Raw genomic sequence first — 25297 nt, forward strand, 5'->3', positions numbered from 1 at the left:
CATTCCGCACAAGTGAAAGAATTCTTAAACATCACTCAACTATAATACCTATCTATACACAAAGCAATCAGGAGTGCTGAATGTGGCATATTATGCTGTGCATTATAGTTCCTTCACGCTATTTGTAATCTTGAAACGTCTTATTTATGGACTCTCTTTGTTGACTGTTTTAGCATGTTGAAATATCTTATATGTGTCTCGAGAAGGGAGTACAGATATAAGGACAATGTGACCATGGTGGACGATGGCAAAATGGTGTCAGGGTACAACACTAAAAGCTTCGTGTTCCTGAGGGACAAGTCTGTTGGCGACCCTGCGTTTGATAACATCACTACTGTCAATATACCCGCTTGGGTAAGGAACAAAACATTTGGTCATCAGCCACATGTTCTGTTGCCTCAAGTCCCAGTCCTTCCTAGGCGGTGATGAACAAAGTGAAAGGAAGCTTCTGGAAAGCCTCCATGGTGTCCATCTGGATGAACTCTATCGGGAGCGGCCTTTTCACCACTCGTACCGTGGACGAACTGCTGTGGGGCTACGAGGACCCCTTGCTGGTCCGCATCGCTCCGAGCAATCCGGAGGTCGAGACCACCTTTGGTCTAATGTACAAGGTACAGGAAGATGTTTTTTAGCATCTGAAATGATAAAGATGTGCCCGATCCGATCACGTGATGAAAATCAAGCCCGATCACATCATTTTAGGCGGATTGGAATCAGATGCCCTTCCCTTTCACTTGCACTTGTAAAAATGATTAGAGATGTGTAGAGGTCGGCCGATATGGGATTTTCAAATGCGGATGCCGATACTGATATCTAAAAAAAAAATTTTGACATCCAAAGCCGATTTTGTAAGTCATTATTTGAGGTTGATATCCTTTTTCTTTTTTTAAAGCACGCAGATTATGATGGTCAGTTTTTTATTAAATTGGTTCAGCATGACCTGAGAAGGATTAATTAAGTAGTGCTACGAACCCAATGAACACAGGTCTTTTTATGATTATTCACACTCAGCAAGTACATTATTTTCAAATGATTCAACCCACCAGGAGGTCACGACCAGTGTTGTTAATAACGGCGTTGGAGTATAACGGTGTTACTAACAGCGTTATTTTTTTCGTTAGTGAGTAATTTAATGAATTACTTTTCTCATCTTTGCAACGGCGTTACCGTTACTGAGGGGTGCGTAAGTGCAATTTGGTTGAATCAGGACGTGCCTGTTTTCTGGAAAGGGGTCTCCAAACCGGTCCTCAAGGGCCGCTGTGGGTCCTGGTTTTTGTTCGTACTGATCGAGCACAGACAGTCTAACCCACTAGGTTTCTGCTAAACCAAGCAGCACCTGACTGTTGTCAACCGACTGGACACTTGTAAAACACCAGATTGGTGAAAAGGTGTCGTGGTTTTGTTGGAATGAACTCCTGCACCTACTGCGGCACTATGTGGAATAGTTTGGAGACCCCTGGTCTGAGAGACACGGAGAGAGCAGAGCAGAAGTTGGGAGGAGGGAAGATAGTTGTGACGCCGTTGCAAACGCGATGCTCGTTGGCTCCAATAAGACCTGACTGCAGCCGACAGCATACAAACTAAGCCCACGTGATGCTACAGTAGATATCACATGTATATAGAACTACATGTGAATAGAGGACTAGATGCGAAATGACAGACTCGCTGACGTTAGTAAACAGGCACCATCTTAAAGCAGTAGACTTCTCAGGAAGGCTTTGTTGTAGCAAACCTTCCCAGCGAACCTAAGTTACTTTTTATCTAAAATACTCCTAAATTGGAAAAATCTTGACTTGAATCTATCTTTAAATTGTTAAACGGTTTCACATGTCGAGAGTAGACAGAAGGGACCTAATGTAATAATGGGAGCAATTTTAACAACTTAAATGGTTGATTCTCAACATTAAATGACTTCCAAACATAGCAAAGGTTACAATGTAGTTATCGCGATATCCGCAATACCCCTGTGTCTGATTAAGTTTAGGGTAAAGAATTGGGCTAGAGCCTATTGTCTCAAAAACCCATAGCGTGACCATAGTGTGACCTGAAAAAAAAAAAAAAAAACAGTTCCATTCAATCAGTTAATATAAACATATTTGATGTGAAAGACGTTATAGAATGGATCATGTAATAACGTGTAAAACATGACAAGTAACACAAGTTACTTTGCCAAGTAAATAATTACTATTACCATGAGGTAACTGAGTTACTAACTCAATTACTTTTTGGGAGAAGTAATTTATAACTATCAATAATTCCTTTTTAAAGTAAGATTAACAACACTGGTCACGATGAGATGTAAACAAGTGAGAGTTTAAGTGGATGCTCGCCATCCTAAAGCTAATGCTAACGCGAATAGTACGCTAACACGAGTGTACAGATCACTCGGTAAACACCTTAAAAGGCTAAAGCAAAATTGCATATTCTCTCATGTAAGATTAAAAATGTTACATGTTTACAAAACAGGCAAGCCTGACGCTTCCTGTAGCAGCCAACCTTCAAGCTGCTGCAGGGTCCTTCCGTGGTCCTACCGTCAGTCAGCGGTGGCCACACTTGCCCACACAGATGCCTAGTCAAAATCCTTTTTTATCGGCTTATTTTTTGTTGTTAATCAGCCCGTGGCCGATGTTGGAAAAAAAACGACTCCATAAGTCGATCTTTAAAGATGTGCCAGATCCGATCACATCATTGGAAATCAGGCACTTGTAAAAGTGGTTTATTTATCTTTTATCTGCAACTAGTGAAACTTCCATTATTTTTATAATTTGTTTGCAGCCTTATTTTGTGCTGCACAATTGATCTGCAAAAACACATACATTTGTTGACATTTAAACCACTGCTTCTCTAGCCGTTTATGATGGCTATCATGATGGAATAGTTCTGCAAAAATGAGGGGAAAAAAACATACATAGTCGAGTTATCAGCAGATCCTCAAAATCAGATGACTCGGATAATACATTTTTTCAGATGGGATAAGGGATGCATGTACTTGAGGGAGCTGACTGTCCTATTTAAGGATATACAGTACATGTAAACTTGTCCTCCCACCAGAAAAATGGAAGCAACGATGGGGAATTTGTCTTTCACACCGGGGAGCAGAATTATTTGGACTATGGCCGAGTGGAAACATGGAAAGGCCAAAGGTAATGCATTCCTTGCGGTTTTTTTTTTCAGCCAATGTTTTGAAACTTTGTTCTTTAATGTTTCTTAAGTCAACTTCTTTCTGCTGAAAATAGAGGCAAACTGTCTGTTTTTTTGTGTGTGTTTCTGGAAGTTTGCCTTCAGCTCAGATGACAGGGCTCTCTGATAATGTAGTGGCTGCAAAGTAACCTCTTTACGCCTCATTATCAGCTGCATTGCTTGTTCTGCTTTCAGATTTGTATCATCAAACACTTGTCTCCAATTTTGTTTAATGGCAAGATATAAAATGATGTCTGGTACCAAACTGTTAACGGAAATGCGAACATGATTTGCAGCCAGCTGACCTTCTGGAATTCAAACCAAAGCAACAGCATCAACGGGTCTGACGGGAGCGCCTTCCATCCCCTCCTGAAAAGAGACGAGCGCATTTACATCTTTACCCCGGACCTTTGCAGGTATGTAGGTCTCCAACTCAAGACACAGGGGCCAAAAAAAAAAAAAGACAGAGGGGCCAGATCCAGCCCACTATATCATTTTTTTGTGGCCCGTGAAAGCAAATCCTGTGCGTCCTTTTCATAAGCAAGATTTCGGATGGTGTTTTAAAAATGTGTAGATGATTTTTTAGCTACCAATCCCCTTCCTAAAATTAATGGAATCCAGTGATCCCTCGCTACTTCGCGCTTCAAACTTCGGACCCTCAGTTATCTAAATATATATTTTTTTAATTCATGTATTTTTTAATAAAACATGCCTTATATGTATCTGTTTCCAATGCTAAATCTGAATGAATATATTGAACAAAAAAAAAATTTTTTTTTTCAATGCATTGCGCTACTTCTGTTAGGTTTTGTGTTTGTTTTCTCCTAATGCAGGGGTGCCCAATCCCGGTCCTCGAGAGCCCCTATCCTGCTTGCTTTCCGTGTTTCCCTCCTTTAACACACCTGAATCAAATGATCAGCTCATCAGCAAGCTCTGCAGCAGCCTGATAACGATCCTGATTAGTTCATTCAGGTGTGTTAGAGGAGGGAGACATGGAAAACAAGCTGGATAGGGAATCTCGAGGACCGGGATTGGGCACCCCTGTCTTAGTGTGACTTGTCCCTGTGATTGCCCATTGATTTCACCTGTTCTCCCTGCTCCTAGTGTATCCTCCAATCTTCATCCTCCTGTGCTCACTTGTTCCTCGTTGTGTCGTTACCCCTTGTCTGTGTGTGTATATAAGCTCCTGGTTTCTTTTCACTCCTTGTTGCGTCATTGTCAATGTCCATGTCAAGTTCTGGTCAGCAGTATTCACGTCTATCCAAGCCCTTGTGTTTCAAGTGAGTTTTTTTGAAAAGCAATCTTTTGTTAGTGACAGTTTTTGTTTGCCTCAGTGCCTTCTTTGGATTACCACAGCCTTTTTTTTTACTTTGTTATCCATTGTCTTTAATTAAATCATTTTTTGCACCATTCATCTGCCTCTCCTCCCTTTTCCTGCGTTTGGGTCCATACCATCTGCATGCCCGCAAACCCTGACAACTTCGCGGTTTTTAACCTATCGCGGCGGGTTCTGGTCCCCATTAACCGCAACACACGAGAGCTCACTGTAGTTGTTGACTATAAATTTCGAAACTACACGGCTCCTTAACCTTCAGGCCTGCATTTTTTCTGCCGGGCAAAAAATAATAATTTGCACTGGTTTTTACTCTTCTCAAACACCAGAACAAAGTGCAATTTTTTGGTTGCGGATACTGTATTTTATGCTTTTATTGGTTATTTTTAATGTTGATTTGTTTTTAATGAGAAATGAGCTTTTTGCTAACAGGCTTTTACTCCAAGCTCTGTTGTTGGGGATGATGCACAAATGAGTGGTTAAAGTAAGATATTAATCAGTAATACTGTTTAAATGAGTGGAAATATTATTATTACACTATTTCCTGACTCAGTGGATTTAAATTACGTTGCCCTAAATTTTAAAAAAAATCAGGTTAGAGGCTACAATGCCTCCAGTAAAACAAAAATCAGTCTGGAGCCTTTGGTTTAATTCCATTTGTTGTGCAATCATTTGAGGCTATCAGACATTTATATGAATTGGCAAACTTAGTGACTCTCTGAGGCAAAATGATGAGTTGATACCCCTGCCTTAAATTATGAGGATTTGTTTTTTCTGATGGATTCCAGAGAGGCCATTATTTATCTATTTTCCCGCAAAACCCACGCAAAAAACTGTAGGAATCCACCTCGAGCCTGGATGGAGATTAGATGAAGAGTGCGAAACAAAGCCAGAAAGGAAATTTTCCAGGACTTTTCTTCCTGGAATCATTTGGATGCCTGGTCACTAGGAAACTTTATGAGGTATTTTGGGATTTCAAAGGATACGAGGCTTACTGGTTCGTATCATAACACTGCATCGCTAAATACCCCACACACATACTCCCACAACATTGCGCACTGATAAAATATTTAAATATACTAGACTCCACGGTCCTTTTCCATACCATATTTATATATTTACATGTAGTTGTTTTCAAGTGACAAGATGTAACGACAATGTTGTTTGAGCTAGGAACCTGAAACCTGTCAAAGTGTCTTCAAAGTTGTCGCCATTCTGAAGCTAATGCTAACGCGAATGATACGCTAACGCTAGTAGTTACACTTAGCATCTGATGATCACTCAGCACTGACGTTTAAAGGCTAAAGCAACATTGCATATTCTCTCTTGCCAAAATTGAAAACAAATCTTATCTTGGAAACAAATCTGTTTCCAAACAAGCAAGATGGAGCGCAGCATAGCTTGAGATACATCCTAAACTCAGCACATCTCAAATGAGTGACCCTACCCAAACACTGCTACGATACAAGCCGACGTACTCTACGTACAATATGAAAATGTCATGCATTGTGAACATAGGACAGAAACAATGTCGCATTTTCGTCTCGTCGTCTCGTCAGACGAAAAGTGGCATTTGTCTCGTTATTTTCTAGTCTTCCGAGTCACGTTTTTAGTTCGTCATTGTCACGTCATTGTCATGAAAAAAATTGTTCGTCGAAATATTTGCGCTATCGTCATTGTTGACGAAAACAACACTTGTCTGTACATGATATTCAAATTTTGTCTCTTAATTTATATATGGAGGATCACTTCAACATACAATGTATTATACAATTTCCTTCCAGACTTTCTACATTCGTCTCCCCTAATTGATGTCATAACCGAAAATTTCCGAGAGTACCCAAAAAGTTTGAATTTTCATTTCTTACTGACAACCCGTCAGACTGATAATTAAAAAAAAAGCCTATAAAAAAAACTATGCTGCTGTATTACTTCAAAACAGGTTTGGATTATGGAAGGTTTTATTGTATATTCGTCAAAACTGGGCATTAGGGTTTTTTTTTTTTTGCTGTTAAATTTCCCCTTTAACAAAATAAGGTCCTCGAGAAACCATTCGCGGAATCTTAAGGTATTATTATATTAAAAGCACAAAAATGTGATTAAATAAGTTTAAAATACAGGTAGTCCCCAGGTTACGATGTACCTGACTTACGTGATTTTGACTTTACAATGCCATCCTCGTCCGCCATTGTGTCTCCATCGCTGCCGTCCTGCAGTTCCTTTCGCCAGGAGAGCTACCGCTTTCTTGTTCTCATGCTGCTGCTGCCGCCAACACCTCTTGCAAGTCCCGATCTGATTTTTGGAGTTCGGCAGGCAGGCTGAGCAACCAATGTTATCCCTCCTCTCTCGCCTCTCTACTCTTTCTTCATCGCTTTCCAACTTTTCTCTCAGCAAGGCAACTCACTCGTAAAGTAAAGCCTGAATAGTCATTGAATGCAACGGCATTTATGCAATGTACCTCACAGAATTGTATTTTTTACTTCATTTTATTAATATGATGTTTAACACGTGTTTTTGGATAGTTATTTTGAGATTTAGGGGTACTTCAAGGGTAAATTCCGATTTACGTGGGAATTCAGAGTTACGTCGTCAGCGTAAGAACGGAACTCGTTCGTAACCCGGGGACCACCTGCATATTAATTTTTCCTTAAATGTAAATATTTTAGTTAATTATCTTTATTTGTTGAGTGTGCAGTTAACCTCGGGTTTCAACGACCTTGACGACTAAAGTCGTAACGTCATGCTCACTAATGATTCACATCTCTTAATATAGGAGGTAACCTTGACCTAAAAATCTTTTTGTGACATGTGGAAAGAATCTGTTGACGTTTTACCTTTGGCCCAGTCTGACTGCGTGTCTTTTACCCACCCCCTGTCCAACATGTTTACAAAACACTTTCACCCACTTACTAAATGTATTGTGGCTTCACGCAAGCGAACTAAAAGGGAACTCCTCTGTTTCCTGTACCGTTCCACGTCTACTAAGAAAGAAATGTCCCATTAGGTTCGCTTGAGAAAAAAATATGGTTACAAATTGTGTTTAAAGTTTTTTGGCGTAACTTTTTTTTCTTTTTTTTTTTTTAGTTTTTTTTAGTTTTTGACTAATTCCCATTTGTAACACTTTGGTCGTCTTCCTGACAGCTGAGTCGCAAAAGCCTCAAGATGTTGATGAAGTGCAGACAGGTGCTTCTAGTAAATAGCTGACTTATATTTTAGTTGTGCTGTCCATCAATCTCTCTTCCCAATGCGTCCATTTATTTTTAATATAGCAGAACCTCCCTCTTGAGTCAAGTGTTTGAACGTACTGCCAGGCTTGTCGCTTTGATTATGTGCCTGTATTCGCTGTGTTTTAAACCTTCTTACAATGTACAATAAAGTATCCTTTTCCAAATTCTTGTCCTGAAGGTTTTTTTTGTGTGGGGGGTGTGGGGGGGGTGTGTGGTGTGTCTTACTGAGGTCAAGGGAAAGGCTGCTACGGTATTGTTGCACAATAGAAAACGCTGTATGGACCCTTTTGTTCTGACTAGGAAGTATCATGATTGCCTGGGAACTGTTCAGCATATTGTAGCTCTCTCAGGGCTCATCATAATAACATTCTACTGTGGACTTAAGAGACTACATGATAAAAGATGTATTTGCTACACTGTGGAATTTTCTGTAATTTCAAGGTCTTGATTTACATTAATAGAGCAGCTGCGTAAGTGGACCTGCCGAGCAGTATTTCAGAAAGATAATAATCACACTTTAAACTTTCACTGAGATGATTGTTAGAAGAATTACTTCAACGGTCAGTGACTCTTTAGAGGAAGTAATAAACTAAAAGTCCTGTGACGCTGTTCAAAGAAAGGATTGGTATTTTACGAAAGGGGAAAAGCAGAACCAGGAACTACTGATTTTTTAAAAAAGAAATATTAACTTAAAAATTCACCAATGGTGTCAAGTTTAAATGCAAATTTCTTTCCTTATAAATTTGTCATAATGACAAATTTACAAGTAAGGAGCAACCTCTGTCTGAACTTTTTTTTCCCGAATGCCAACATGTACATCAAGATGTCAATTCGACATTCAAACGTGTTGTTTTTGTGCGTACAGGTCCATCTATATGGAGTTTGAAAAGGATGTGGAGGTGAGAGGAATTCCAGCATACCGCTTCACACCACCACGCTCCGTCTTGGCCAGCAAAGAGGAGAATCCGGCCAACGAGGGTTTCTGTGTCACTCCAAAGGAGTGCCTGGGAACGGGCCTCCTCAAAGTTAGTCCTTGTCGGAAAGGTAAACGGCCTTAGTTCTATTGAGGATCATTTCATTGTGTGTGTAAACTGACTACCTCATGGTGGAATTAACGCCACATCATCGAGAGAAGGCAATGTGGATATACTGTATGTCGTGTAATATCACATTACCATTGGAGTGAGTCTTTTTTTAATTGTGGTGGATCATTTTGCATTGTAAATGGATGTAAATTTGGATACGGGCTGTTTAGCGACTTCCTCACTTTATGACAATTGTACCGGGGTGCAATTTTTTTTTTTACAAGGGTGAACAGATGTGGACACTTACTGTGGGGCAAATAAGTATTTAGTTTAGTCAACCACTAATTGTGCAAGTTCTCCTTGTCAACATGGGTAAACCTCAAACACGAGAGACAGAATGTGGAAAAAAAAAACAGAAAATCGCATTGTTTGATTTTTAAAGAATTTATTTGCAAATCATGGTGGAAAATAAGTATTTGGTCAAAACCAAAAGTTCATCTCAATACTTGGTTATGTACCCTTTGTCCATGCAGATCTCCTCTAGAGCAGTGATGTTTTGGGGCTGTCGTTGGGCAACACGGACTTTCAACTCCCTCCAGAGATTTTCTATGGGGTTGAGATCTGGAGACTGGCTAGGCCAGTCCAGGACCTTGAAATGCTTCTTACGAAGCCACTCCTTTGTTGCACTGGCTGTGTGTTTGGGATCATTGTCATGCTGAAAGACCCAGCCACGTCTCATCTTCAATGCCCTTGCTGATGGAAGGAGATTTTCACTCAAAATCTCTCGATACATGGCCCCATTCATTCTTTCCTTTACACAGATCAGTCGTCCTTGTCCCTTTGCAGAAAAACAGCCCCAAAGCATGATGTTTCCACCCCCATGCTTCACAGTGGGTGTGGTGTTCTTCGGATGCAATTCAGTATTCTTTCTCCTCCAAACACGAGAACCTGTGTTTCTACCAAAAAGTTCTATTTTGGTTTCATTTGACCATAACACATTCTCCCAGGCCTCTTCTGGATCATCCAAATGCTCTCTAGCGAACCGCAGACGGGCCTGGACGTGTACTTTCTTCAGCAGGGGACTCGTCTGGCAGTGCAGGATTTGAGTCCCTGGCGGCGCATTGTGTTACTGATAGTAGCCTTTGGTACTGTGGTCCCAGCTCTCTGTAGGTCATTCACTAGATCCCTCCGTGTGGTTCTGGGATTTTTGCTCACCGTTTTTGTTATCATTTTGACGCCACGGGGTGAGATCTTGCACGGAGCCCCAGATCGAGGGAGATTATCAGTGGTCTTGTATGTCTTCCATTTTCTAATAATTGCTCCCACAGTTGATTTCTTTACACCAAGCGTTTTACCTATTGCAGATTCAGTCTTCCCAGCCTGGCGCAGGTCTGCAATTTAGTCTCCGGTGTCCTTCGACAGCTCTTTGGTCTTGGCCATAGTGGAGTTTGGAGTGTGACTGACTGAGTTTGTGGACAGGTGTCTTTTATACCGATAATGAGTTAAAACAGGTGCCATTAATACAGGTAACGAGTGGAGTCTCGTTAGACCTCATTAGAAGAAGTTGGACCTCTTTGACAGCCAGAAATCTTGCTTGTTTGTAGGTGACCAAATACTTATTTTCCACTCTAATTTGGAAATAAATTATTTAAAAATCAAACAATGTGATGTTGTTTTTTTCTTTTTTTCTTTTTTCCCCACATTCTGTCTCTCATGGTTGAGGTTTACCCATGTTGACCATTACAGGCCTCTCTAATCTTTTCAAGTAAGAGAACTTGCACAATTGGTGGTTGACTAAATACTTATTTGCCCCACTGTAATTCTTAGTGCGACAAAAACTTTTCAAACTTGAGTCTTGAAAAACAGAGGGTCGTCTTATAATTGGGGCCAATACGGTAATAACAGTGGTAATGACCAGTGTTGTTAATAACGGCGTTACTAACGGCATTATTTTTATTCAGTAGTGAGTAATCTAATTAATTACTTTTCTCATTTTGGCAACGCCGTTACCATTACTGAGGCGGGAAAGGCGTGTGTTACTATGCGTTACTATGTTGGTTGAATGACGCGAGAAAAGTCTTGAGAGAGACGGACTCACGGAGACGAGAGAGCAGAGCAGGAGTGGGGAGGAGGCAAGGGAGTTGTGACGCCGTTGGAAACGCGATGCTACGTGCCTCCAATAATACCTGACTATAGCCTATAGCCTACAACCTACGCCCACATGATGCTACGGTAGATATCACATATTATAGAACTACATGCAAATGACAGACACGGCGGCATTAGCAACATGTATAAAGAACTAGATGCGTTAGTAAACAACTGCCATTTTAAAGCAGTAAACTTCTCAGGAAGGCTCTGTTGTAGAGAACCTTCCTAGTGAACCTCAGTAACTTTTTATCTAAAATGCTCCTAAATTGGCAAAACCTTGACTTAAATCTATCTTTAAATGATGAAACAGTTTTAAAACTTACACATGTGGAAAGTAGACAAAAGGGAACTAATGCAATAACGGGAGCAATTTTAACAACTTTTAACGGTTGATTCACAACATTAAATGACTTCCAACCACAGCAAAGGTTACTAATTAGTTATCACAATATCAGCAATACCCATGTGTCTAGTTAAGTTTAGGGTAAAGAATTGGGCTAGGGCCAATTGTCCCCCCCAAAAAACCTTTAAACTTCACATTGTGTGACCTGTTTTTTTGTTGTTCTTGTTTTTTTCTGGAATGATAAAAAGAAAAAAACAAAAACATGAAAAGTAACACCAGTTACTTCCCAAGTAACTAATTACTCTTACATTCAGGTAACTGAGTTACTAACTCACTTTTTGGGAGAAGTAATTTGTAACTGTAATTAATTACTTTTTTAAAGTAAGATTAACAACACTGGTAATGACAATTAGAATCGCCCCTCTCCATAGTTAATATTATTTATACTTTAATATTAGCTTGCCCTACAGGCCTTTTTTTTAATTCAGACAAATAAAACTAATGCCAATAAACATAAATCAATAAGCTTTAAAATATTATTTAATGTTTTGTAATTAAATGGAAACGCATGAAAGAAAACATGCATTTCAAATGACATGACTATCTAGGCTAGCCATAAACATCATTATGAAATCCAGCAAAATAAACTTGTATTTATGTGTGTGTGCGCTACAGTAACCTTGTTGGTTGTCTGAGGGCTGTTGCCAAACACAGGAGCAGGAAAAAACTCACCCCTGCTCCACTTTACTTGCAAGTAGCCATGCCCCTGTACAGTACAGTATGTGCAATGCTATTTGAGTTTGTGCAATGGTGTACGTGTTATAGTTTACCAATGTAGCCCAGCCAGGTTTGCTTCAGTCTTTGTTGTGTTTTGAACTTAACCCTGGCTCATCGGACTATCAACAGGCCACAATGTCTCTTGTCGACAATAAATGGAAGGAACTGAGCAGGCGAAGTACATCTGGATATCACGAATTCAACAGGAGCATTAGAATCCACTTACCAACCTATTGTTTCTCTTATGACCCTGAGCTTGCTTTCCTGAAGCACTGATGAGATACAATCATTCATCTAGCGAGGTCCCACTTTTGCAGATTTTTGTGTACTTACAAATACGAAACCAAGTCGTATACAACGCACATAGCCCAAGAAAAGCTTTTCGTGTCTCTTTTGACTTTGATCTAAAGAGGGTAGTCTGGGTGATTATTTATTTATTTATTTATTTTTGGGCCTGATTATCAGTATTTGAGTACTTCGCATTATTTTGTCCATTCAAATGTTGTTGGAATACATCAGTTGGTACACTACTAATAGATGTATCCTTCTCAGAGCTTCTTTAAAGGGGATGTAGCGCCCTGGGAAAATTTTGATATTCCATCATTTATCCATAAACGCATGCCTTTTGTATTCATATCATGCCACTTCGTGTAATTACACACAAGAAAATGAGAGAAATTTGGCTCGATTGTCAAGCTAAAACGACCGGCGCCCGAGATCTGGCAGATTGTGTGCGTGACGTCACGTCAAGTGAAGAGAGTGCCACCGGCCACTAGGGGGGCAGCGCCTGTCTGCATCAATATAATTCCTTCTAGTGTGGGGAGAATTAGGGGTGTTTTGAGCTGTTTATGCTGATGCATTGTGTTCGTCCTGCACATATTCCAGGTTCCCTCATGAAGAAACACCGCTCGTTGTCAATAAAAGAGAATTCAGAGTTGGCAGTGAGGGCTGTTTCTTCAACAAGAAAAAGGCTCAGTGCTTTAATACTGAATGGCGGCGATGATGGCAGTCAATTTCGTTTCTAGTTTCAGCGACGAATCCGACGTAGAAGGACGTAACGAATGTTCATCTAATGGTGACGAGGAGAGTTGCAAAGCTTTAATCGGTGTTATAGGTGACCAATTTGAGCCCAAACGAACGCCAATGCAGCGTAATGAAACGGTCATTGAGGGGAGCAATGACACTGATGAAACATCGGCAGCAGATCGTGTGGGAAACACCAATGATTTGTTTAGCATTTCTTTTTGTGAAGCTGATACACCGTGACTGCAAAATAAAGGAATGCATAGAATAATTATAATTTATTGCGCTATCATAGCTTTTCGCTCTGCCAACAGACACAAATATGAACGGGATCAGAGGATTTGTTCTATATATTTTACGAACGATCATTTATACATGTGTCGAGTCCTGTATCCAAAGGCGTGACATTTTTTTTTATTAATTATAAAAGAGTACTCACTCTGGCCATTTCAAGCTTGGCTGCTCCCTTCTTTGCGTAGCTTTAGCCTCCTTTAGCAGTCATCGTCTCTCTCTTGATATCTCGGGACATTTAGGTGGCTGTGCATCTATGGTCGGCACCGCATCTCCTTTGAGCAGCAATCTTTTAGCAAAACCCGATTTCTCTTGTCCATAGTTCGAGAAGCTTTCAGTTGGAAAATGCGCACCACAGAAAAGCGTGCCGGAGGCTGTGTCTAGAAAATTAGCCCTCTTTGCACGGACGAACTTTACCCATTTTCTGTGTAGTCCAGCTTTTTTTTTCGCGTTCAGGAACTCATGGATACTATATTCCGATAAACAACTATTTGTACACCACATAGCACAGCAGTTTTGAACCATTGTTGTGATGTTTTGGTCAAACAAACCCCAACGCTACTCTCTCGTCGTTAAAAAACAATGGCACCTAGCTCCGCCTCGACTTTCAATCACTTGTCGTGACGTCGCCGCCCCATTCGGCTGTTTCCGGAACACTTTCGGTAGTGTTCGTCATTTTCGATCTATTTTCGATAATTGCTCATTAATGTGATTGATTTTTTTGTTAACTTTATCAATATTTGTTATCTTGGCGCATAACGGTTCTATTGATGTCTCACACCCCCTTTGCCGAAACATCCCCTTTCTTTAAATATTTATTACTGGGTGCACCACATCATGTAAAACTTTGATCTTCTGAGATGACAGACACAAAAAGGGCATTAATAATGGTGGGGGACTGTTGACAACATCCACACAGCGTCTAATGATGTTTGCTTGATCAAGCATCTCCTTTTAAAGCTAATTGGTGACTGGTGACACACTCTCATACAAGATGTCCAATTGGCAATTTGACAGAAAGCTTCTTTTTTTGGCTAATCAGGCTGATGGTGTAAAATGGCTTCTTGCCACTGTATCTTACAGGTGCTCCAGTTGTGGCATCTTTTCCACATTTCTACCTTGCCGATTCCAAATATGCGGCAGCTATTGAAGGAATGTCCCCTGAGAGAACTCACCACCAAACCTTCCTTGACCTAAACCCGGTAGGAAAAAGATGCAAAATAGTGTACTGTCTTGATGTATGTATGTACAGTGGTATGAAAAAGTATCTGAACCTTTTAGAATTTCTCACATTTCTACATAAAATAACTATCAAATGTGTTTTGATCTTTGTCAAAATCACACAGATGAAAAAAACATCTGCTTTAACAAACATCTGCTTTAACAAAAACCACTCAAACATTTATAAGTTTTAATATTTTAATCAGGATAGCATGCAAACAATGACAGAAGGCGGAAAAATAAGTAAGTGAACTCTGTGCTTAAGGAGACTTAAAGAGCAATTGAAACCAATTTTTACCAAACAATTGAAGTCAGGTGTGTGCCCAATTACTGATGAGTGGTTTAAAACTGCCCCACCCACTATAAAACAAACATTTGTCTTGATGAGAAGCATTGTCTGATGTGCATCATGGTTCGATCGAAACGGCTGTCTGAAAACCTGTGATCAAGAATTGTTGATTTGTATAAAGCTGGGAAGGGATACAAAACCATCTCTAAAAGTCTGAATAGTTTGGCACTGTTGCTTCTCTCCCAAGGAGTGGCCGTCCACCAAAGATGACGCCAAGAGTTCAGCGCAGAATACTTAGTGAGGTAAAAAAAGAACCCTACAGTGTCTGCTAAAGACTTACAGAAATCACTGGCACAGTCCAATATCTATGTGTACACATCAACTATATGTAAAACTATGGCCAAGAATTGTTTTCATGGGTGGACTCCACATAGGAAGCCACTGCTGTCTAAAAAAAAACATTTTTCCTCGTTTAATGTTCGCAAAAAGGCACTTGGAAACTCTGTAGAAGTTTTGGCAAATTGTTTTCTGGACTGATGAAAACAAAGTTGATTTGTTTGGGAGTAACACACAACGTCATGTGTGGAGGAAAAATGGAACAGCTCACCGAAATCAACACCTCATCCCCACCATGAAGCATGGTGGAGGGAGCATCATGATTTGGGGCTGTTTGCTGCCTCAGGGCCTTGACAACTTGCAATCATTAATGGAAGAATGAATTCAAAAGTTTATCAGGATTTTTTGCAGGAAAACCCGATGCCATCTGTCAGACAGTTGAAGCTGAAAAGAGGATGGATGCTGCAACAAGAAAATGATCCAAAACACAGACGTAAATCAACTTCAGAATGGTTTCAGAAGAACAAAATACACGTTCTGGAGTGGCCAAGTCAAAGTCCAGACTTGAACACCATAGAGATGCTGTGGCATGACCTAAAGACAGCGATTCATGCCAGACATCCCAGGAATCTGACTGAACTACAGCAGTTTAGTCGAGAAGAATGGGCCAAGATTGATCCTGATCGATAAGCCAGACTGATCTGCAGCTACAGGAAGCGTCTGGTTGAAGTTATTGCTGCCAAAGGGGGGGGCACAAAATATTTAATGTGATTGTTCACTTACTTCTTCTGTCATTGTTTGCTTACTATCCTATTAAAATATGAAAACCTATAAATGTTTATAAATGGGAGTTTAATTAAAACAGACACTTTTGTCATCTGTGTGATTTTGACAAAGATTAGATCACATTTGATGGTGCTTTTATGCAAAAATGTGAGAAATTCCAAAAGGTTCAGATACTTTTTCATACCACTGTACGCATGTATGTACTGTATGTGCGTATGTTTTATAAAACACTGTATATAGTGGTACCTCGACATATGATCCTTTCGACATCCGACGTAAAATATGACTCGTTATTTGTCTCGACATATGACGACATGCTTAAAATGCGATGATTTATGACAGTGACACTGTCACAATGTCATTGTTTTCTCGCAAGACGAATGCATTTTCTTGTGAGAGAAATAAACATGGGTACCAAGAAGGTTAGTGCAGGTGGTATAAGAAGGTGACGCTTATCATTAAAATTAAGATAGAAATGATAGAAAAATTTAAGCGTTGTGTGCAGGTCAGAGAACTGGCCGGACAATCCGGCCGAAATATTTCTACAATCTCGAGGACGACCCTCATAATAATTATTATTGTAACATCGGCAATGAAGTCGCCAGCTTTATCAGGTTTTTAATCATTTATTTCAGTACTTGTGCAACACTATATGAATACTGTCCGCCGTAGCTGACGCCAACAAAAGCAGAACGAACATGGAAAGAGAAAGTAAAATCTCTGCCGCACCTCTCTCTCTCTGTTGTCAGTCACACAGCGCATTCAAGAGCAGCATCCACAACACAACCACCACATTAGAACCCAATTTGTTACATCATTATTATTATTATATTTATTATTTGTATATATAATTGATTTGTTTTGATATGTGTAATTGCTATTTGTAATTTTACCTGCAGTATTTATTAAATGTTTGGCGTAGGCTTTTGGGCTGTGGACCGAATTAATCAAATTATAATGTATTCTTAAGGGGAAATCCCGCTCGACATACGACCAGTTCATGGAACGAATTAAATTCGTATGTAGAGTTACCACTGAACTGTGAATTTTTTTGTGTGTGTGCTGTTAATTCCTGCCAGTGAAAGTGTACAATTACTCTGCAGCACCATCTTGTGGCGTACAGTTGAAAGTGCAGCGTTCAGCTGTTTGCTTACACTGGAAATGAACGAACCAATATATAAATAAACTTTTTAGGTCTTACTGTTGTTTTTAACTTGTTTTTTTTTTTTTGTGTGGAATTCAAAATGTATCTAAGTTTTCTCTATCAAGTCACCATTTTTCTCCGCAGTTTATTATGTTGTTACTACATACACATAACTAAGCATATCATTTGTAAACACATAATAGTGTTATACAAACTCGCAGCCATGTCTGTGTCTTTCGTAATTAACTTTATGTCAATATTTGAACATTGTTATTAAAAAAAAACAAAAAAAACCCCACATATGTAAAGTGCAGTGTCTTTGAAAACAGGGCTACAAAACGTTTTGAATTCCACACATAAAATTTTGTTGAAAGCAGGTGTCAGTCCTATTACAATAAAAAGTGTGTTGCTCTCAGTATTGTTTTCACACTGTAAAAGGATGGACGGAAAAGCTGAAATTGTATTTTTAATTTACAGACCACTGGCATAATCGTACGTGCAAACAAGAGAGCGCAAATCAACATCTTACTGAATAGGATTTCCGGATTCCCGTAAGTCTGTGTGTGTATAGGTGTATTTGTTGATGTTCGTTTGTTGTGTGGGATTACAAGACATGTCTTTCCCATCCCTAACAGGAAAACCAGAAATATAAACGACACCATATTCCCTGTCATGTTCCTGAATGAGGTGGGAGACTTGTCTCAAAGTCAAATCTCAAAGTCTCTAGGAAAGATACACTTGTATGTTCAGACCTTTATGGTGGGACAAATTGACGCATTTTTGGGATTGTCTTAACAGAGTGTGGTTATGGACGAGACTTCGGCAGCGAGGGTGCACAAGCTGCTGACGATCGTCTCGGTGGTGTCTAACTTCCCACTCATTTTCGTGGCTCTTGGCGGCATCATGCTGGTGGTCCTGATCGTTCTGCTGATTCGTGAACGCAAGCAGAAGGTATGAGTGCAACATTGTGCTTATGATTTATATTTTTGTTGCTATTCATCACCAGCAAATACCGTATTATTCGGACTATAAGTCATGCTTTTTTTCATAGCTTGACTTTCTCTCAGGTTTGTTTGTTTTTTTGACGCTGTCAGCCCCGAGATTGTTATGTTGTGTGGTCTAGGCCAGGGTTTTTCAACCGATGTGCCGCGGCATACTTGTGTGCCGTGAGAGATCGTCAGGTGTGCCGCAAAAAATTATCCAATATTATATCCGATAATAAGGTTGAAAAACACTGGTCTAGGCTATAGTTACACAAATAGCTGTTCATGTTACGCTGACAGACAACTATTAAGCTTGCTGTTCTCAATTTCATTGTTATCATTAGAACATATATTTTTTTATTGTGACTTATAGGTTTTTTTTGTTCATTGTACATTTTTTGGCTGGTGCAACATAAACTCAGGTGCGACTTCTAGTCAGAAAAAATATATACATAAATAATATTTTCTTGCAGGCAAGTACTGAGGACAACACATCTTACTCTCCCGTGAACGAAAAGGAAAAAGAAGACCCTCAAAACGGAACTTATATTGGTCTGTCGTCCAAGGTGGACGCGCAAGCCTGATCAGGGTCTCAACCATGTTTTGAAATAGAAAATGCCACTGCAAATTATCTACTTTTACTCCTCACCCATGCTAATGTCTGCCGGCTAATATTAGATGGAACTTGTTGCTATGAAATACGACATCAAGTGACTTTAAAATGAAAGCAGACTGAATTTGGGACATAAATACACACAAAAAAAAGTGACGAAAATGGTGTAATACTTGTATAGCGCTTTTCTACCTCTTAAGGAAGTCAAAGTGCTTTACACTACATTGCCATCTACCTACTGGTGACACAGCACCAGGAGCAATGTGGAGTTCAGTATCTTGCTCAAGGATACTTAGGCAAGTTCATCAGGATGGAGAATCAAACCCACAACCTCTGGGTTGGGGGACAGCTATTCCACCATTGAGCCACGCCATCCCCAGAAAAAGCTTAATAAGAAATCAGATCCTAATTAGAGTTCCTTTCTCAACTGCCTGGGCCCCACCCACTGAAAAATGTCCAAACAGAAGATGATGTCACACCCAGAATGAGCTGCAGATTTCTGCACTCTGCTAGCATGTGTAACTGTTCTGTCATTCTGTCAACATGTATTAGCCAGTGCAGCACTAGAAAGCTAGACATGAATCATCAATTGTGGCAGTGGCGCATTCTTTTTCTATATGCAAAATTACATTAGTGCAGTTATTCTCATTTACTTACATGGTCAACATTTCATAGTACCTTTAAACCAAACATGATTGAAATGGGATTCTGAGAAATATTTCAGTATTAGACTGTGGCATCCGCTACTGGCTACCGGTTGTCCCTGGGTTACAAACAAGTTCCTACGTTTGTGACGTAACCCGAATTTCCGCGTAAATTGGAATTGACCCTTTAAGTACCCCTAAATACCCCCTAAATCTCAAAACAACCATCACAAAACAATTCAAATTCAAATATGCGTTTATAACTAGCTACTGATACATCAATAACAATCCAAAAAAAAAAAAAAAAAAAAGTCAAAATTACATAACGTCATACGTCGTAACCCAGGGACTACTTGTACTTTTTTTGAAAGCTCATACAGGGAAGGAAAATCGGCACCATGTCAGTATTAAAATGCAATGCAAACTGCAACTGCATGTTACAAAATGATGTTTATGTGCCTAAAAAGCATCTTTTATGTGTAGCAGTTTTTGGAGATGCCCACAGTCGTCTCGTGAGCGCGTCAGACAAAAAGAAGAAAAAACGCTGTACATTTTGTAAAATAAGAAAGTCCTTCTCTTCTTGTAAATTTTCATGTAGAAAATGTCCAAATGAAGAACTTCAGGTGTAATAGAGTGACTCATCACTTTTATCAAAGCCCTCTTCACATTGCCGGGAAAAGCCAGCATTTTTTTTACTACGCTGTACTACATAAATTACACTGACACAGAATAGGCTGAAAAAGCTAATGAAGCCCTTTACAACACATGTAAAAAAAACAGCTTTTTCTGCCCTTTATTTTTTGGGGGGGGGGCAGGCCGCTGTTTTTTATAAGTGGCAGTAACCCAGAATTGTAAGAGCCCCTAGGTGACATGGAAGAAGGAAAAAAAACAGAGGGGGGGAAAAAAGTTTACGTTCAATGCAAAAAAAAAAAAAAAATTGTTTTTTTTTTTTTTTTTTTTTGCCCCGATGTAAAAAAAACTTTTTTTTTTAAATTTATTTATTTTTTGCTTGGACCTCAACTTTAAGAAAAAATTTTTTTACTTCCGTGTCAATTTTTTTTCCCTGGCTTTTTTTTTTTTTTTTTTTTTTTTTGCTCCGTCAGAAAACAGAAAAATGTTTCGTGTCCCTTTCGGGGCACTTTTTTTTTTTTTTTTTTTTTTAACATCAACTTTTATTTTTCCTCTCTGTCTTTCTTTTCTTCTTCCATGTCCCTTTAGGGGCTCCGTAGTCCGTACAGAGTGGGAGTGGCGTTTTTTTTTTTTTTTCCGCTTTAGTATTCTGATCTAAACCAGGGCAGAGCCTGCCCCTTTTACACTGTTTCTAAAAGCCATACTTACGCACCAAATCTGTGGTAATACCTGCTTGTAATTGTTCTGCAACGTGCAAATTTGAGCCCTAACTCGTAATGTGCCTCAACTATTGTATCTCACGTCAAACCAGTGTGTCATTTACATTTTTGAACATTTGAACTTAATTTGATCTTCGTTGAACTTTAAATGTCGCAACTGTTCAATGTTTGAGTACTTTTTGCACAACTTTGTTTTCGAGCAATGAACTTTGAAATTTTCAGAGGATGACCACTTTAAAGCCTTTCTGTGACACTTTTAGTCTCGTTTATTAAATTGTCTTTTGGAACACTTCAAATTAGAGAAATTGAATTATTCGCTACCGGTAATTTTAATAGATTAAACTCCTGCTGTAATTTTCCCCCTTTAGCTCCTTTTTCAAAAGTTCAAAAGTTTACATTAAGTCAAAATAAACATGTGAAAATTGTAGCATATTCTAGGTTCATCGTGGAATTTCACCCAAAAGCTTTTTGCGATTACATTGTTTTATTACATTTTTTTGATAACACGCCAACAAAACAGAATGCCATAAAAGGTATATTGGAACTATTAGTTTTTTCACAAATGTACTTACTCAGAGTTCAGATGAATCTAAGGCAGTTTGCGCTGTGATATCATTGAAAAAGGCAAAGATATCCATCTTTACTGGGTCTTCTGTTCTGATGTTCAGACTGGAGATGGTTCATGCAGTACTAGTGTATTTTTTATGTAGTTGAACTCATACAAATTGTTACTGTAATGTTACCATTCAGTGTTCTATTTAAAAAGTGCCTCAGCCTCCAGTCCAAACACTTTTACCAGTATAGATTAAATGTTTGTTTTTTGTTTTTTTTGTTTTTAATTCAGTGCTGCAGTGGAGCCATAGTGGTAGAGGCGCAATCAATTGCAGAATTATCCTGTCTGTAAATACTCTTTTTAATGATCTGTTCTTGCAACCAAACTCAATCATAAATCAAGTGTATAGTTTTGTTTGCGTTGTCTCTTAAGGTTTTTAACATTGTTTAGAAAATTGCTGCTCAGAAATTACATTTTTGAACACTGCTGAGCCCCATTTTTGCCATTACTGTATTGTCCTCATGTTACTGTGCTATTATAAATTGGGGACAGGCAAAACAATCAAGAAGTATTCCGTTGAACATGTAGAATCATCTCTTGAAACATAAATTAGAGCTAAGATTCATTCAACTAGCTTGCTGCCCCCCCCAAAAAAACGCAGAGGAAAATTTTTAATTTGTTTAACTACAGCGAGGAGCAGAAGTATTTGCACCCCTTATGATTTTGAGGTCTGAAATTTCAATCATAGATGCATTTTCTCTTAGAACAAAAAAAACAACATCTCACATTGTATGATTTTTCAATAATTTATTTGTAATTTACTGGGGCTCATAAGTATTTGTACCACTGACAAAACATTTGCTAATATTTAGTGCAGAATCTTTTGTTTGCAATTACAGAGCTCAGATGCTTTCTGTAGTTCTTCACCAGGTTTTCACATATGAAAACAGGGATTTTGGCCCCTTCCTCCACATAACTCCTCTCTAGCTCTGTCAGGTTTCAGGGCTGTCGTTGAGAAACACGAAGTTTCAGCTCCATCCAAAGATTTTCTATTGGATTGAGGTCTGGAGACTAGCTAGGCCACTCCAGAACCTTGATATGCTTTTTACGAAGCCAATTCTTAGTTAATTTGGCTGTCTGCTTCGGGCCATTGTCATTTTGGAAGACCCAGTCACGACCCATTTTCAATGTTTTAACTAAGGGAAGGAGGTTATTCACAAAAATCTCACAATACATGGTCCTAGTCATCCTTGTCTTAATACAGTGTAGTCATCTAGTCCCATGTGCACCCCCAAAGCATCCCCTTGCTTCACAGTAGAGATTGTGTTCTTGGGATAATACTCATCATTCTTCTTCCTCCGAACACTATGAGTGGAATTAAGACCAAAAAGTTCCATTTTGATCTCATATGACCACATGAGTTTCCCCCATGACTCCTCTAGATAATCCAGATAGTCATTGGCCTGGACATGTGCTAGTTTAACCAGGGGAACCTTCCGTGCCATGCCTGATTTTAAACCATGATGTCTTAGTGTATTACCAACAGTAACCTTTGGAAAGGATGGTCCCAGTTCCTTTCAGGTCATTGACCAACTCCTCCTGTGTAGTTCATGGCTGGTTCCTCACCATTCTTAGGATCATTGAGACCCTATGAGGTAGATCTTTCATGGAGCCCCAGTCTGAGAGAGATTGACAATCATGTTTAGCTTCTTCCATTTTCTAATAATTGCTCCAACAGTAGATCTTATATCACCAAGCTGCTTGGCAATTGCCCCGTAACCCCGTCCAGCCTTGTAGATGTCGACAATTCTGTCTCTGGTCTCTTTGGACAGCTCTTTGGTCTTGCCAATGGTAGCAGTTGGATTATGAATGTTGGGTGTACAGATGACAATAATGAGCTCAACTGGGTGATGGGTGGGTTGTAACTCATAGGGTAAAGGTAGACTGAGAAGTCTTCGAGTGTCATAATTATTGCTGACTCTCAGGGGTACAAATACTTATGAACCCCAGTAAATTACAAATAAATAATTTAAAGAAATCATACAATAAGGTTGCTGAATTATTTTTAGATGAGTGGAAATGCATCTATGATTGAAATTTCAAACCTCTACCTATTTTTTACGTGGGTGAACTTGCAAAATCACAAGGGGTGCAAATACTTTTGCTCCTTACTGTACATAAGTCATGGTAAAAACTTTTTAATTCCTGAAATTGTAATTTTGAAATTGGCCAAAATAATGAGTATAATGAACAAAAACAATGGAAAAAAACATTATATAACAATACATTTGTTTTTCAGGGAGGAAAAAAAATCAAGTTAATGTTACATGAACGAAATTGTGTTCTTAAAAACAACATGAGGGATCGCTTATAAACCACATCTTGGCGTAATGGAAGAAAAATTGAGCACACTAGTATTTTGTTTGACATCTAAAGTATTAAATATTGTGTAATTTCATAATTTTCCAGAATGATTTGTTTAGAAAAGTATCTAAATTACTATAAAACGTTATGAAGAATGAGGTGCGCAACATCTATATTATTTTTATTGTCTAAATACTGTAAGTTGTAAAATACATCACAATATCACAAGTTGTATTTTACAGAAAAATACGCAATGACAATGACTATCGGCAGCATTAAACAGGCATGGAAGAAAGTAGTTCAGAACATTCATGTTTAAAATGGACAACATTTAATTATGTTTGTAATTTTCCTTAGTCGATGAAGAAAGTTTAGTGCTCATCCCTTGTTTTCATGATAACATATGAAGGACTGAAATTTCATTATATTAATTTTCTGTTTTTAATTTTTCCTGTTTGAAGTAAATTCATTACTTATAGATCTTTTGACAATGTTGACGATTCATGGAGAGTGCATCCTGTAGTCTAAATTCACAATCATCTGATGATTCAAATCCCCACCTTTGTTGTGTGTGTGTAATAATTTTTATCTTCAAAAACCAAAAAGCAAAGCACAAAATGGACACCTCACTGCTGATTACAGACTGTACTTTATGACATTATCGTTATTTTTTTAACCGCATATGTATCCTAATTGTTGTTCTTTTTTGTGAGATATTGACTTGTTTTTACTGTGTACACGGAATAAAAAAATATAGTTCTAGTGGACTGACTTTTGTGCCTCTGAATCTTTTGTCTGAGTTTGCGAAGATAAACGCACTTTTTGGAATGTTCCATAAAAATGCTCTCAGAACTCACTGAAGGCATTACAGTTTTACTCAATTGCTTTTGGTACGTTTCTCGGATCAGACTTGCAATCATCAAAACTACTTGTTCAATTCTCACAACATCGCATTAATAGTGCACATCAAAAAAGCAGTTTCTCATTACTTTGAGCAAGTTGCAGGTGTTTTTGTGCATCCATGTAAAGGATTTTGTACAATTCTCTGCTAGTTCATACAATATCGGTTGCATCTGCCATGATGGTCAAAATGGATTCATGAGTCTCTATTGAATAGTGTCACCACCCACAACATCTAGTCATTACTTCATTGCATAAGCCTTTACATGCAAAATGGATGAAGATGTTGTCAGAATATGTCAACATATGTGTGCTTATTTCTGAGCATTTTCGTTATTTATTTTACGTAACTTATTTTAACCTGCCAAAATTTGTTCAAGTTAGGCACAATGTGAGTTTGCACCACACCAACATAATCAGGGAATGGTTTGCAACCCACAACAGAATGGTAATGAAGTTCCTACCACTATACTCCCCATTCCTCAATCCCATGAAAGAATTTTTCTCCACATGGAGATGGCAAGTGTACGATCGCCAGCCTCACAATCGGATGACTCTCCTGGATGCCATGAATGCAGCATGCAGTGACATCACAGCAGATGCCTGGGTAAGGCATTCAAGAATATTCTCTTCACGCTGTATAGCAAGAGAGGACATCTGTTGAAACGTGGATGACAATTTGTGGCCAAACAAAGAGGAACGTCATGATGTGTTGAAAGAATGGGTGAATAATCCTGACAGCATTTGAAGTTTAGTGGTACCAAT

At 38.9% G+C, this 25297-nt stretch overlaps 1 protein-coding gene across 1 annotated transcript in view; it reads left to right on the top strand.

Moving 5' to 3' along the window:
* The window catches only part of LOC130905427 (lysosome membrane protein 2-like), a 40779-nt gene extending 16375 nt beyond the window's left edge, over nucleotides 1–24404 (top strand). Inside the window, exons 3-12 of the mRNA XM_057818815.1 lie at nucleotides 207–354; nucleotides 420–611; nucleotides 3052–3143; nucleotides 3477–3596; nucleotides 8606–8784; nucleotides 14434–14552; nucleotides 17604–17677; nucleotides 17762–17813; nucleotides 17925–18077; nucleotides 18583–24404. Of these exons, the coding sequence (XP_057674798.1) occupies nucleotides 207–354; nucleotides 420–611; nucleotides 3052–3143; nucleotides 3477–3596; nucleotides 8606–8784; nucleotides 14434–14552; nucleotides 17604–17677; nucleotides 17762–17813; nucleotides 17925–18077; nucleotides 18583–18693 (1240 nt within the window). The 3' untranslated portion in view covers nucleotides 18694–24404. The remainder of the gene's footprint in view (nucleotides 1–206; nucleotides 355–419; nucleotides 612–3051; nucleotides 3144–3476; nucleotides 3597–8605; nucleotides 8785–14433; nucleotides 14553–17603; nucleotides 17678–17761; nucleotides 17814–17924; nucleotides 18078–18582) is intronic.
* Nucleotides 24405–25297: the final 893 nt, after the last annotated feature.

This window comes from Corythoichthys intestinalis, chromosome 17 (genome assembly GCF_030265065.1).
Source record: "Corythoichthys intestinalis isolate RoL2023-P3 chromosome 17, ASM3026506v1, whole genome shotgun sequence".
NCBI lineage: Eukaryota > Metazoa > Chordata > Actinopteri > Syngnathiformes > Syngnathidae > Corythoichthys > Corythoichthys intestinalis.